Here is a 13,676-nt window from a genome sequence, read left to right on the forward strand (position 1 = left end):
TTTTTTTTTTTTATGAGCTAACAGTTTGAACTGTTTTCCAATCTGCGCTCAAGCTAAAAAAACAAATCAATTGTGCGAGTGCCGTATGGCTAGAGCACTGATTGGAGAACAATTGAGACACTTAGCTCACAAAAAAAAATACTTTTGAAGTGGGCGGCGGAGCGCTGGGAATTTGAATTTCATATTAAAAAGTAAGTTATAGAGCAACTTTATTATCCGATTAATTAACCCCTTAACGATGCATGCCGTACAGGGTATGTCACACACAAACTGGTCTTTAAAGACCAGCGACATACCCTGTACGACGTTAGTGTTTAAAGCGGCTGGAAGCGATCCTGATCGCTTTCAGATGCTTTCAAGGTATTGCCGTGATGCCTCGATATTGAGGCATCACTGCAATACCTTTTTTCCAAGACCGATGCAGAGAGAGCCACTCTGTGGCCCTCTCTGCACCGGTAGCGATGGTGCCGATCGTTGGTGGGTGGGAGCAGCTGCAGGGAGGCGGGTGGGCGGCCCATCGCTACCCGGCATCCGGTTCCTGTATGTGCAATGTGCACGCCGGGATCGTGCGGGGGGGGGGGCCTGCATGGGACGCGCGCGTGCGCGCACGTAGCAACCACTGCCACCAATGTACTTGAATGGGAAGGAGGGAGAAGGAGGGGGGAAAAATAATTATCAAAAGGATCTGGCAGGGGGGTATTGAGGGGGGCAGCTACACTACAAAAATTTTTTTTTTTATGCGAGGCAAATTGGGTACTGGCAGCAAATAGGTAGTGGGGGAAGGTTATAGAGCTGTTTGGGGCGGATCAGGGAGGTTGGAGACTAAGGGGGGGTCCATCACAGCTAAACAGATATATATATATATATATATATATTTTTTAAATTAAGAAAGAAAGGAAAAAAAAAAAAAGTATTTTATTTTATTACTGGCAGACATTCTGCCAGTACTTACGATGGTGGGGACAATTGTGGGGTGGGGGAGGGAAGAGAGCTGTTTGGGAGGGATCAGGGGGTGGGATGTGTCAGGTGGGAGGCTGATCTGTACACTAAAGCTAACCCTTCAAGCTCCCTACAAGCTGTGTGGTGCGCAGCGACATTTAGCGGCCTTCTGTTTACCAAAAAGTAATGCCGAAGCCATATATGTCTGCTATTTCTGAACAAAGGGGATCCCAGAGAAGCATTTACAACCATTTGTGCCATAATTGCACAAGCTGTTTGTAAATAATTTCAGTAAGAAACCCAAAGTTAGTGAAAAAGTGAACCATTTTTTTTTTTATTTGATCGAATTTGGCGGTGAATTGGTGGCATGAAATATATCAAAATGGGCCTAGATCAATACTTTGGGTTGTCTACTACACTACTCTAAAGCTAAAATTAACCCTACAAGCTACCAAATTAACCCCTTCACTGCTGGGTCTAATACATTTGTGCCATAATTGCACAAGTTGTTTGTAAATAATTTCAGTGAGAAACCTAAAGTTTGTGAAAAAGTGAACTTTTTTTTTTTATTTGATCGCATTTAGTGGTGAAATGGTGGCATGAAATATACCAAAATGGGCCTAGATCAATACTCTGGGTTGTCTACTAACAAAATATATATACATCTGAAGAGTTATTCAGGAATGCCTGACCGATATCAGTGATCTAATGTAACTAGCGCTAATTTTGAAAAAAAAAAAATGGTTTGGAAATAGCAAAGTGCTACTTGTATTTATTGCCCTATAACTTACAAAGAACATGTAAACATTGGGTATTTCTAAACTCAGGACAAAATTTAGAAACTATTTGGCATGGGTGTTTTTTTGGTGGTTGTAGATGTGTAACAGATTTTGGGGGTTAGTTAGAAAAAGTGTGTGTTTTTCCATTTTTTCCTCATATTTTATAATATTTTTTATGTTAAATTATAAAATATAATGAAAATAATGGTATCTTTAGAAAGTCCATTTAATGGCGAGAAAAACTGTATATAATATGTGTGGGTACAGTAAATGAGTAAGAGGAAAATTACAGCTAAACACAAAAACCGCAGAAATGTAAAAATAGCCCTGGTCCTTAAAGGGACATGAAACCCAAAAATTTTCTTTCATGATTCAGATAGAGAATACAATTTTAAACGACTTTCCAATTTACTTCTATTATATAATTTGCTTCCTGCTCTTGTTATCCTTTGCTGAAAGGTTTATCTTGGCAAGCTCAGGAGCAGCAAAGAATCTAGGTTCTAGCTGCTGATTGGTCACTGCATATATATACCGATTGTCATTGGCTCACCCATATCTTCAGTTATAAACCAGTAGTGCATTGCTGCTCCTTCAACAAATGATACCAAGAGAATGAAACAAATTAGATAATAGAAGTAAATTAGAAAGTTGATGTCATGCTCTATCTGAATCATGAAAGAAAACATTTGGGTTCAGTGTCCCTTTAAACATACAGTTAAAATCAGCTCCAGGGCAACAATTCACTACTGGGAGCTAGCTGAACACATCTGGTGAGCCAATGACAAGAGGCATTTGTGTGTAGCCACCAGTCACCAGCTAGATCCCAGTAGTGCATATTTATAACATATTGAAAATACTGTGCTTGAGTCTCTGTTGTAGAACTGTGTGACTTCATTGTGAAGCTGCCTTGTGTCTCTCACTTGGGTCGCACACTATATAACCTACAGGAACTATCATATCAGATGAGTTAACTCTAAAAACCGTTTTGGCTTTAAACTGAAGAAAAGTAGTTTGGTGAAGACATCAGGTTCCCTTGTGTTTTTAATTATTTTTTATTGTTTACATCTGTGAGGTGTTAGGCAGTGAAATCAGTTGTACTTTGTGCCTAAGGGTTGGTTAAAGGGACACTCAGGTCAAAAATGTAAACTTTCATGAGTCAGATCGAGCAGCAATTTTAAACAACTTTCCAATTTACTTCCATTAACAAAATGTGCACAGTCTTTTTATATTTACACTTTTGAGTCACCAGTTCCTACTGAGCATGTGCAAGAATTCACAGAATAATCGTACATTCATTTGTGATTGGCTGATGGCTGTCACATGATACAGGAGGAGTGGAAATAGACATAACTGACATTTGTTGGAAAAAAAATCTACTACTCATTTGAAGATCAGACTAAGTGCTTTTGCTTTGCCTTGTTATGCATTTGTTTATTATGCAAATCTACTTAATTTACTGGTTCTTTTAAGTAGCAGGGTTGGGGCAGATAAATATTTTGTAATATTATAATATTTTTTGCTATTTATTAATAGTTCCAAAGCATACAATAATTGCATAATTTGACACTGATTAATGATAATTTGTGCAACATTTGAGTTATTTTTTAATTTAAGCCAATTTTAGCTTAATTTTGGCTTACATTTTAGCATGGTGTTGGGGCCTATTAAATAGGTCCTGGGGAGAACACAATTTTAAACTTATGTCTATTTCTACTCCTTCTGTATCATGTGACAGTCATCAGCCAATAACAAATGCATATATATATTCTGTGAATTCTTGCACATGCTCAGTATGAGTTGGTGACTCAAGTGTACATTTAAAGGGACAGTCTAGTCAAAATTAAACGTTCATGATTCAGATAGGGCATGCAATTTTAAACAACTTTCCAATTTTCTTTTTAGCATCACATTTGCTTTGTTCTCTTGGTATTCTTAGTTGAAAGCTAAGAAGGTAGGCTCATATGCTTATGTCTTCGTCCTTGAAAGCCACCTCTTATCTGAATGCATTTTGACACTTTTTCACAACTAGAGGGCGTTAGTTCATGTGTGTCATATAGATAACACTGTGCTCATTCACATGGAGTTCCTAGGAGTCAGCACTGATTAGCCAAAATGCAAGTCTGTCAAAAGAACTGAGATAAGGGGGCAGTTTGCAGAGGCTTAGATATAAGGTAATTACAGAGGTAAAAAGTATATTAATATAACTGTGTTGGTTGTGCAAAGCTGGGGAATGGGTAATAAAGGGATTATCTATCAAAACATTTTGAGTAGACTGCCCCTTTTAAAAGACTGTGCAGATTTTATTAAGAAGGAAGTAAAATAGAAAGTTGTTTAATATTCTTTCTCTATCTGAATCATGAAAGTATAATTTTGACTTAAAGGGACAGTCTAGTCTAAAATAAACTTTCATGATTCAGATGGGGCATGTAATTTTAAACAATTTTCCAATTTACTTTTATCACCAATTTTGCTTTGTTCTTTTGGTATTCTTAGTTGAAAGCTTAACCTAGGATGTTCATATGCTAATTTCTTAGATTTTGAAGGCCACCTCTTTTCAGAATGCATTTTAACAGTTTTTCACCACTAGAGGGTGTTAGTTCATGTGTTTCATATAGATAACATTGTGCTCATGCACGTGAAGTTACCTGGGAGCCAGCACTGATTGGCTAAACTGCAAGTTTGTCAAAAGAACTGAAATAAAGGGGCAGTTTGCAGAGGCTTAGATACAAGATAATCACAGAGGTTAAAAGTATATTAATATAACTGTGTTGGTTATGCAAAACTGGGGAATGGGTAATAAAGGGATTATCTATCTTTTAAAACAATAAAATTCTGGTGTAGACTGTCCCTTTAAGTGCCCTTTAATGAAATGGCGGCCTGTTTATTGTTGGGAGAATGCCGGATGGGCAGATTTATCCAGTTTGTTCTCCTGCATACCTTGGTTTTGGGAGCTTTAGAGAATCTGTCCCAAAGATACCATAACAATTGGAGAGATTTGTATAAAAGGTGTATTAAATGATTACTGAATCTAGTCACTATTCTCTGTATAGGGAGAAATCTGTATAGAGCTTGACACACTTCAGTGAATAAGCTGTAGAGAGTAATGAGAATGATTAGTGTCTGAATAGTGAATTGCAAGCCCTGCGCACATTCTTTCAGAGACCTCAGGTCCTAGCACACGTGCACCCCGCAGGCTGTTTACAGGAGGAGGTCATGGGATGATGCACGCTGGGAGCAGTGAAAGCGGAAGGTTATTGGCGTGTGTGCTGCTTCCCTCCCCTCCCTGGGTGCTTCTGGTTTCCAACTCGCTCCTCCTGTATATCTAGCAGGCAGCAGCTTGTGGCTGATTCTGCTCTCCTGATACTGGCTGAGACGCAAATGATTAGCACTTGTGACTGGGTGCTACCTGGAACCTACCTACTGGTAGGGCTGTCTTTAACACAGGGCAAAAGGGGCAGCTGCCCATGGCCCAGTCTTTGTTGTGGGGCCCAAGAGTCCAAAAAATAAAATATATATATTTATTTATTTTTTGGTTCATGCCAGACGGCTGATGTCAGTCCTAATACTGTCACAGTCAAAAGTTCTCTGCTTATATTTATTTGTGAGAAACTGTGCCAGACCGTGCTGGGATCATGTGACATGCCAATCTAGTGCCATGTGCTGTTTTAGGTGTGCATTGTGCAGCACTGAATGCTAAGCCCTAACTTGGCATCCAACCAATCATACTGTATAAGCAAAGGTCCTACTGGGGTTACCACTGTTACCAGGTAACTGCTCTGGTGGTGGGGATTATTCAGGGTAGGGCATACTGTAGGCGCATGCAGCAGAAAGCTGGAGCGGCAGGCACGTGAGGATTTGAACATCTGTGCAGCTGCAGACACTGCTCTCTTCCGTCTTGAGGCACACATACATTGTATTTTTAATATTGGATTATATAGAGTGTGTACATAAATTTGTGTGTGCTCTGTGTGTGTGTTTGTGCGTACATGTATATGTGTATGCTCTGGAGAGTGTGTGTGTGTGTGTGTGTACATGTATATATGTATGCTCTGGAGAGTGTGTGTGTGTGTGTGTACATGTATATATGTATGCTCTGGAGAGTGTGTGTGTACATGTATATGTGTATGCTCTGGAGAGTGTGTGTGTGTGTACATGTATATGTGTATGCTCTGGAGAGTGTGTGTGTGTACATGTATATGTGTATGCTCTGGAGAGTGTGTGTGTGTGTACATGTATATGTGTATGCTCTGGAGAGTGTGTGTGTGTGTACATGTATATGTGTATGCTCTGGAGAGTGTGTGTGTGTACATGTATATGTGTATGCTCTGGAGAGTGTGTGTGTACACATGTATATGTGTATGCTCTGGAGAGTGTGTGTGTGTACATGTATATGTGTATGCTCTGGAGAGTGTGTGTGTGTACATGTATATGTGTATGCTCTGGAGAGTGTGTGTGTACACATGTATGTGTGTATGCTCTGGAGTGTGTGTGTGTGTACACATGTATATGTGTATGCTCTGGAGAGTGTGTGTGTGTACATGTATATGTGTATGCTCTGGAGAGTGTGTGTGTGTACACATGTATATGTGTATGCTCTGGAGAGTGTGTGTGTGTGTACACATGTATATGTGTATGCTCTGGAGAGTGTGTGTGTGTACACATGTATATGTGTATGCTCTGGAGAGTGTGTGTGTGTGTGTACATGTATATATGTATGCTCTGGAGAGTGTGTGTGTGTACATGTATATGTGTATGCTCTGGAGAGTGTGTGTGTGTACATGTATATGTGTATGCTCTGGAGAGTGTGTGTGTGTACACATGTATATGTGTATGCTCTGGAGAGTGTGTGTGTGTACACATGTATATGTGTATGCTCTGGAGAGTGTGTGTGTGTACACATGTATATGTGTATGCTCTGGAGAGTGTGTGTGTGTACACATGTATATGTGTATGCTCTGGAGAGTGTGTGTGTGTACACATGTATATGTGTATGCTCTGGAGAGTGTGTGTGTGTACACATGTATATGTGTATGCTCTGGAGAGTGTGTGTGTACACATGTATATGTGTATGCTCTGGAGAGTGTGTATGTGTACATGTATATGTGTATGCTCTGGAGAGTGTGTATGTGTACATGTATATGTGTATGCTCTGGAGAGTGTGTGTGTGTACATGTATATGTGTATGCTCTGGAGAGTGTGTGTGTACACATGTATATGTGTATGCTCTGGAGAGTGTGTGTGTGTGTGTACATGTGTATGCTCTGGAGAGTGTGTGTGTGTGTGTGTACATGTATATGTGTATGCTCTGGAGAGTATGTGTATGCTCTGGAGAGTGTGTGTGTGTACACATGTATATGTGTATGCTCTGGAGAGTGTGTGTGTGTGTACATGTATATGTGTATGCTCTGGAGAGTGTGTGTGTGTACATGTATATGTGTATGCTCTGGAGAGTGTGTGTGTGTACACATGTATATGTGTATGCTCTGGAGAGTGTGTGTGTGTACACATGTATATGTGTATGCTCTGGAGAGTGTGTGTGTGTACACATGTATATGTGTATGCTCTGGAGAGTGTGTGTGTGTACACATGTATATGTGTATGCTCTGGAGAGTGTGTGTGTGTACACATGTATATGTGTATGCTCTGGAGAGTGTGTGTGTGTACACATGTATATGTGTATGCTTTGGAGAGTGTGTGTGTGTACACATGTATGTGTATGCTCTGGAGAGTGTGTGTGTGTACACATGTATATGTGTATGCTCTGGAGAGTGTGTGTGTGTACATGTATATGTGTATGCTCTGGAGAGTGTGTTTGTGTGTGTACATGTATATGTGTATGCTCTGGAGAGTGTGTGTGTGTATACATGTATATGTGTATGCTCTGGAGAGTGTGTGTGTGTACATGTATATGTGTATGCTCTGGAGAGTGTGTATGTGTACATGTATATGTGTATGCTCTGGAGAGTGTGTGTGTACATGTATATGTGTATGCTCTGGAGAGTGTGTGTGTGTGTGTGTGTGTGTGTGTATACATGTATATGTGTATGCTCTGGAGAGTGTGTGTGTGTACATGTATATGCTCTGGAGAGTGTGTGTGTGTGTACATGTATATGTGTATGCTCTGGAGAGTGTGTGTGTGTACATGTATATGTGTATGCTCTGGAGAGTGTGTGTGTGTACATGTATATGTGTATGCTCTGGAGAGTGTGTGTGTGTGCGTGTGTGTGTACATGTATATGTGTATGCTCTGGAGAGTGTGTGTGTGTACATGTATATGTGTATGCTCTGGAGAGTGTGTGTGTGTACATGTATATGTGTATGCTCTGGAGAGTGTGTGTGTGTACATGTATATGTGTATGCTCTGGAGAGTGTGTGTGTGTGCGTGTGTGTGTACATGTATATGTGTATGCTCTGGAGAGTGTGTGTGTACATGTATATGTGTATGCTCTGGAGAGTGTGTGTGTACATGTATATGTGTATGCTCTGGAGAGTGTGTGTGTATATGGGTTAGGGGAGTTTGTTATGGTAGGCATTCCCTTGGTATTCATGAAAGTGGTAATTTTGCTGTACAGTGGCTGTCTAAACAATAAATATGTAGTGAATATCCCAAAACTGGTGAGATAATTTTAGGGGGTCCCAAAATAAATTCTTTCACCGAGGCTCTGTAGACATTAGGTCCGACACTGATTTTTACTGTGCAAATTAAAAAACAACAATTAATGAATTAATTAGTAAATATAAAAAATTAATCAGCAGTGGAGGAATTTATATATTTATTTACTTATTAGCACTGCTTAGGTCCAGTTTCACATATTGCAATTTATTTCATTTTTTTTTTTAAATGATTAGCTCAACAGTGGATGATCCACTGCTGGAATAATAATTTAAAAATAAATAAATAAAATAAATTGATTTAGTTGTTTTTTGGGGTGTTGGGGTGGAGAGCAAAATTGCATGGGTGGGGGGGTGGCCAGGGTAATGTTTGCCCAGGGCCCAGTCAATTTTAAAGACGGCCCTGCCTACTGGCCTTTAATATGTGCCAAAGGGAGACCCCTCTAGGTCCTGTGATTGTGTACAGGAAAGCCTCCTTCTATGCGCCCAGAATACTGTGTCCATACTGTCTGCTTGTTCCCAGGGCAGACCCCTCCCCTATTGTTCTCTGTGATTGTAACTTTCTGTCTGCTTTTAACAGATCCCCCCCCCCCCCCCATTCAAGCCTTGTGGCTGTGCCAGGGGAAACTCCAACCAAACCCTATGAGTGTACTATATGGAGACCTTCTACAAGTGCTGTACATGCACCAAGGGAAAATTATCTCCAATTCCTCTGTATTTGTCTAGGGGAGTTCCTCTTAAAGCCCTGTGTATATCCCTTGTTGCCTGTGCCCAAGGGTGTGCCCTCCCACCCTACAGCTGTGCCCAGGTGAGAGCCCCTGCACGCTCTCTGGCTGTGCTGTTAAAGGGCTGTTTCTCTAAGTGGTATAAATTATGGTAAACTCATGTTTTAAAATCAGGTCCTGAATCTAAGCAAAAGTTGACCACTTTTAATGAAGATGCGCTGTAACTTACTTTTAATGTAGCCGTGCCATTCTAATACTCCACTCTCCCACTTAAAAAAACTCATATTTGTGCTGAGCTAACCTTTTGAACTGTTCTCATATCAGTGCTCTAGCTACAAAAAAGTGCCGTACGGCTAGAGCGCTGATTGGAGAACAGTTCAAACTGTTAGTTTATCAAAAATATGAGTTTTTTTGAAGTGGGCAGTGGTAGCACAGGGTATTAGAATGGCACTGCTAGATTAAAAAGTGAGTTAAAAGTGATCAATTTAAGCAATATTTTAGATGGACTTTGATTTTGGACCTTATTTTAAAACATGTCAAGTTTACCATCACTTTAAAGGGATATGAAAGTCAGAAAATGTTAAAAAAAAAATAAAAATAAAATAAAAAATGCTCTAATAAAACTGTTCTGTGAAGTTTAAATGTTTTCATGGTAGGTCACTAAAACATGCACCTCCGTCTGTATGCACTATGCAGAATATTGAGTGTGGGAGTTTACTGACAAATACAATTTTCACTGCAGGGCTACCTATTCTTCCCCTTTTTACTTTGCTGTATTTGTGCCTCCCACCTCCTTCTTTCTGTGATTATTTAGCTTTCCAGTTCCTCCCCTCTCCCCCCCCCCCCCAATTCACCGGTCCCTCCCATGGACTGGGGAGGAGCCGAGAGATCTCACGTCATGAAACTGCCTGGAACACTGAGAGAAATCTAAGATAGCCTGACACCTTCTCAGCTGGAGTTTTTTTTATCCTTGTGGGATTATGCATCTGCTGGCCTGAGTGCAGGGACAATTCCAGGTCACCTCTCTAGGAATCTCTGGTCTCTCTAGTGTTGGAAGTGCTGGAATAAATTGCATCTCTATGGTGTCGGGAAGCACAGGAGATGCTAAGGGTGAGTGTGTTCTATAGTGTTCTGTGGGGTTACGGGGTTAATGTATGTATACATAGGCGTCTAGTGTAGGGAGTGGTGATGTTTTAAGTACTGTACTGTTGTGCCGTTCTTGTTTTTAACCCCTGATGGGTAATGGGATTTAGCAAAAGAGTAACTATTACAAGGTCAGCTTGTGTAGTCTCTAACTTGTTTTGCATGTGATGGGGTTAGTATATAATGTGCCCCCCCCTTCTTAAAGCTACTATAGGCTAAATGCTCTGACATATCAGACCCTGTTGCCTCTCATCAGACAAGCTTTTGCTCATCACCCTATCTAACCTGACAGCTCAACTCCTAAAATCACAGTAAATGTTTCCCACTTGTGCTAGAACTTGCAGAAGTGTTTAACACAGGTCACACCTGGTGTGTCCCTCAGATTCATGTACAACCTGCTGTTCTAACTGGTCCCTACACCAGATGAGAGAATCATTTTCCCTCTCCCCAACTCCTAATGTTATGCTGCTCCTACCATCCTGCCGTTCTCCAGCTTATACCCACTTTTCACACCAGCCCTCACCACCTTATACCCACCTTTCGACCAGTTCTCCACAGCTTATACCCACCTGCCTCATCTGCCCCTCCTCAGCTCATACCCTGCTGCTGTCCTCTCATCTTTTGCTGATACCCCCCTTTTATACCTCCACCCTCTCTTGCTTATACCCTCCTGCAGCCCCTGCCTGTTCTTGTTGATACCCTCCTGCAGCCCCTGCTTTCCCTAGCAAATACCAGCATTCTGCTACTTTCATTCCTTGCTCATACTATCCTGAAACCCCTGCACTCCCTTGCAAATACCATCCTGCAGCCCCTGCCTACCCTTGTTTATACCCTCCTGCAGCCCCTGCTTGCCCTAGCAAATACCATTGTGCTGCTACTGTCATTCCTTGCTCATACTATCCTGCACTCCCTAGCAAATAACCTCCCGCTGCCCCTTCCCAGATCATACAGCCCTGCTTCCCCTTTCACCCCTAGCTCATGCCACCCTGGTGCACTTCCTTTCCCAGCTCATACCCTACAACCTGCTTCTACACATCTGCCACCCTTATCCGCCTTAGCTCACACCCTCCCACTGTGTTGTCCAATTTTGTTTTATCCCGCTACACCTATTATTAACTGCATTCATCTTCTCCCCCATACAGTCTTTAATCTGTTTTATTTTACAATCCCCTGTGTTTTATTAGCGCATTCATCTCTCCCACCCTTGCTGTAAGGTTAGTGTATGAATCCACCACTCCTTAACTGTATGCGTATTTGACCCTTCACATTCAGAGCTGGGTTTCTCCTCTCTGCCATTTGCTGTATCCCAGGACTTTAGTGAGAGGCGGAGGTGTAGCATCTATGCACAGATGTTTGCAGTGGTGCAGCAGGATTCGGATCGGCTTCTCCTAGCCTGCACGGTTTGCATTTTTTCAAGTTGAGGTTTTCTGTATCCTGCTGGGTTCCTTATTTCTGGCTCAGTCCTCAGGAAGGAAACCGGCCCTGGTGGCCCATAGCAGTGAAAGCTCCATAGGAATGTTCACTAGTTTATTTACTTGCTGGGGAGGAACCCTTAACCAAAACAATGTGTGCACATTTCTGGAATAATTGTCATACGCTCCATAATTGTGAATACCAGCAGGAAACAGTGGTATTTCTAGACACCTGTTACATTCTTAGATTGCAAGCTCCTTGGGGTAGTCTTTCCCTTTATACTGCTAGATTATAAACTCCTTGGGTGATGGTCTCTCATTATGCTACTAGATTGTAAACTCCCTGGGGCAGGATATTCTATTGCATCCCTAGATTGTAGGTCTCTTGGTACAAGGTTCCCCATTTTATCACTAGACTGTAAGCTCCTAATGAAAAGGACTCATAATATACCACTAGATTGTAAACTCCTAATGCAAAGACTCATAATATACCACTAGACTGTAAACTCCTAATGAAAAGGACTCATAATATACCACTAGATTGTAAACTCCTAATAAAATGGACTCATAATATACCACTAGATTGTAAGCTCCGAATGCAAAGACTCATAATATACCACTAGACTGTAAGCTCCTAATGAAAAGGACTCATAATATACCACTAGATTGTAAGCTCCTTATAAAAATGACTCATAATATTATACCACTAGATTGTAAGCTCCTTATGTAAATGACTCATGATATACCACTAGATTGTAAGCTCCTTATGTAAATGACTCATTCTATACCACTAGATTGTAAGCTCCTAATTAAAAGGACTCATAATATACCACTAGATTGTAAACTCCTAATGAAAAGGACTCATAATATACCACTAGATTGTAAATTCCTAATGCAAAGGACTCATAATATACCACTAGATTGTAAGCTCCTTATAAAAATGACTCATAATATTATACCACTAGATTGTAAGCTCCTTATGTAAATGACTCATGATATACCACTAGATTGTAAGCTCCTTATGTAAATGACTCATTCTATACCACTAGATTGTAAGCTCCTAATGAAAAGGACTCATAATATACCACTAGATTGTAAACTCCTAATGAAAAGGACTCATAATATACCACTAGATTGTAAATTCCTAATGCAAAGGACTCATAATATACAACTAGATTGTAAGCTCCTTATAAAAATGACTAATATACCACTAGATTGTAAGCTCCTTATGAAAATGACTCATAATATACCACTAGACTGTAAGCTCCTTATAAAAATGACTCATATTATACCACTAGATTGTAAACTCCTTATGTAAATGACTCATGATATACCACTAGATTGTAAACTCCTAATGAAAAGGACTCATAATATACCACTAGACTGTAAACTCCTAATGAAAATGACTCATAATATACCACTAGACTGTAAGCTCCTTATGAAAAGGACTCATAATATACCACTAGATTGAAAGCTTGTTATGAAAGGATCTCATAATATACCACTAGACTGCAAGCTCCTTATGAAAATGACTCATAATATACCACTAGACTGTAAGCTCCTTATGAAAAGGACTCATAATATACCAATAGATTGAAAGCTTGTTATGAAAGGATCTCATAATATACCACTAGACTGCAAGCTCCTTATGAAAATGACTCATAATATACCACTAGCTTGTAAGCTCCTAATGAAAAGGACTCATAATATACCACTAGATTGTAAGCTCCTTATAAAAATTACCCATAATATTATACCACTAGATGGTAAGCTCTTTATGAAAATGACTCATAATATTGTACCACTAGATTGTAAGCTCCTTATGTAAATGACTCATAATATACCACTAGACTGTAAGCTCCTAATGAAAAGGACTCATAATATACCACTAGACTGCAAGCTCCTTATGAAAATTACTCATAATATACCACTAGATTGAAAGCTCCTTATAAAAATGACTAATAATATACCACTAGACTGTAAGCTCCTTATGAAAAGGACTCATAATATACCACTAGATTGAAAGCTCCTTATAAAAAGGACTCATAATATACCAATAGATTGTA

At 40.2% G+C, this 13,676-nt stretch overlaps 1 protein-coding gene across 1 annotated transcript in view; it reads left to right on the plus strand.

Annotated features, from left to right (window-relative positions):
• Positions 1-9,076: 9,076 nt before the first annotated feature.
• The window catches only part of LOC128666811 (serine/threonine-protein kinase PAK 4), a 126,351-nt gene continuing 121,751 nt past the window's right edge, over positions 9,077-13,676 (plus strand). The window contains exon 1 of the mRNA XM_053721606.1: positions 9,077-10,165. Within this exon, the coding sequence (XP_053577581.1) occupies positions 10,135-10,165 (31 nt within the window). The 5' untranslated portion in view covers positions 9,077-10,134. The remainder of the gene's footprint in view (positions 10,166-13,676) is intronic.

The sequence above is a fragment of the Bombina bombina genome, chromosome 7, assembly GCF_027579735.1.
Source record: "Bombina bombina isolate aBomBom1 chromosome 7, aBomBom1.pri, whole genome shotgun sequence".
In the NCBI taxonomy this organism is placed as follows: Eukaryota; Metazoa; Chordata; class Amphibia; order Anura; family Bombinatoridae; genus Bombina; species Bombina bombina.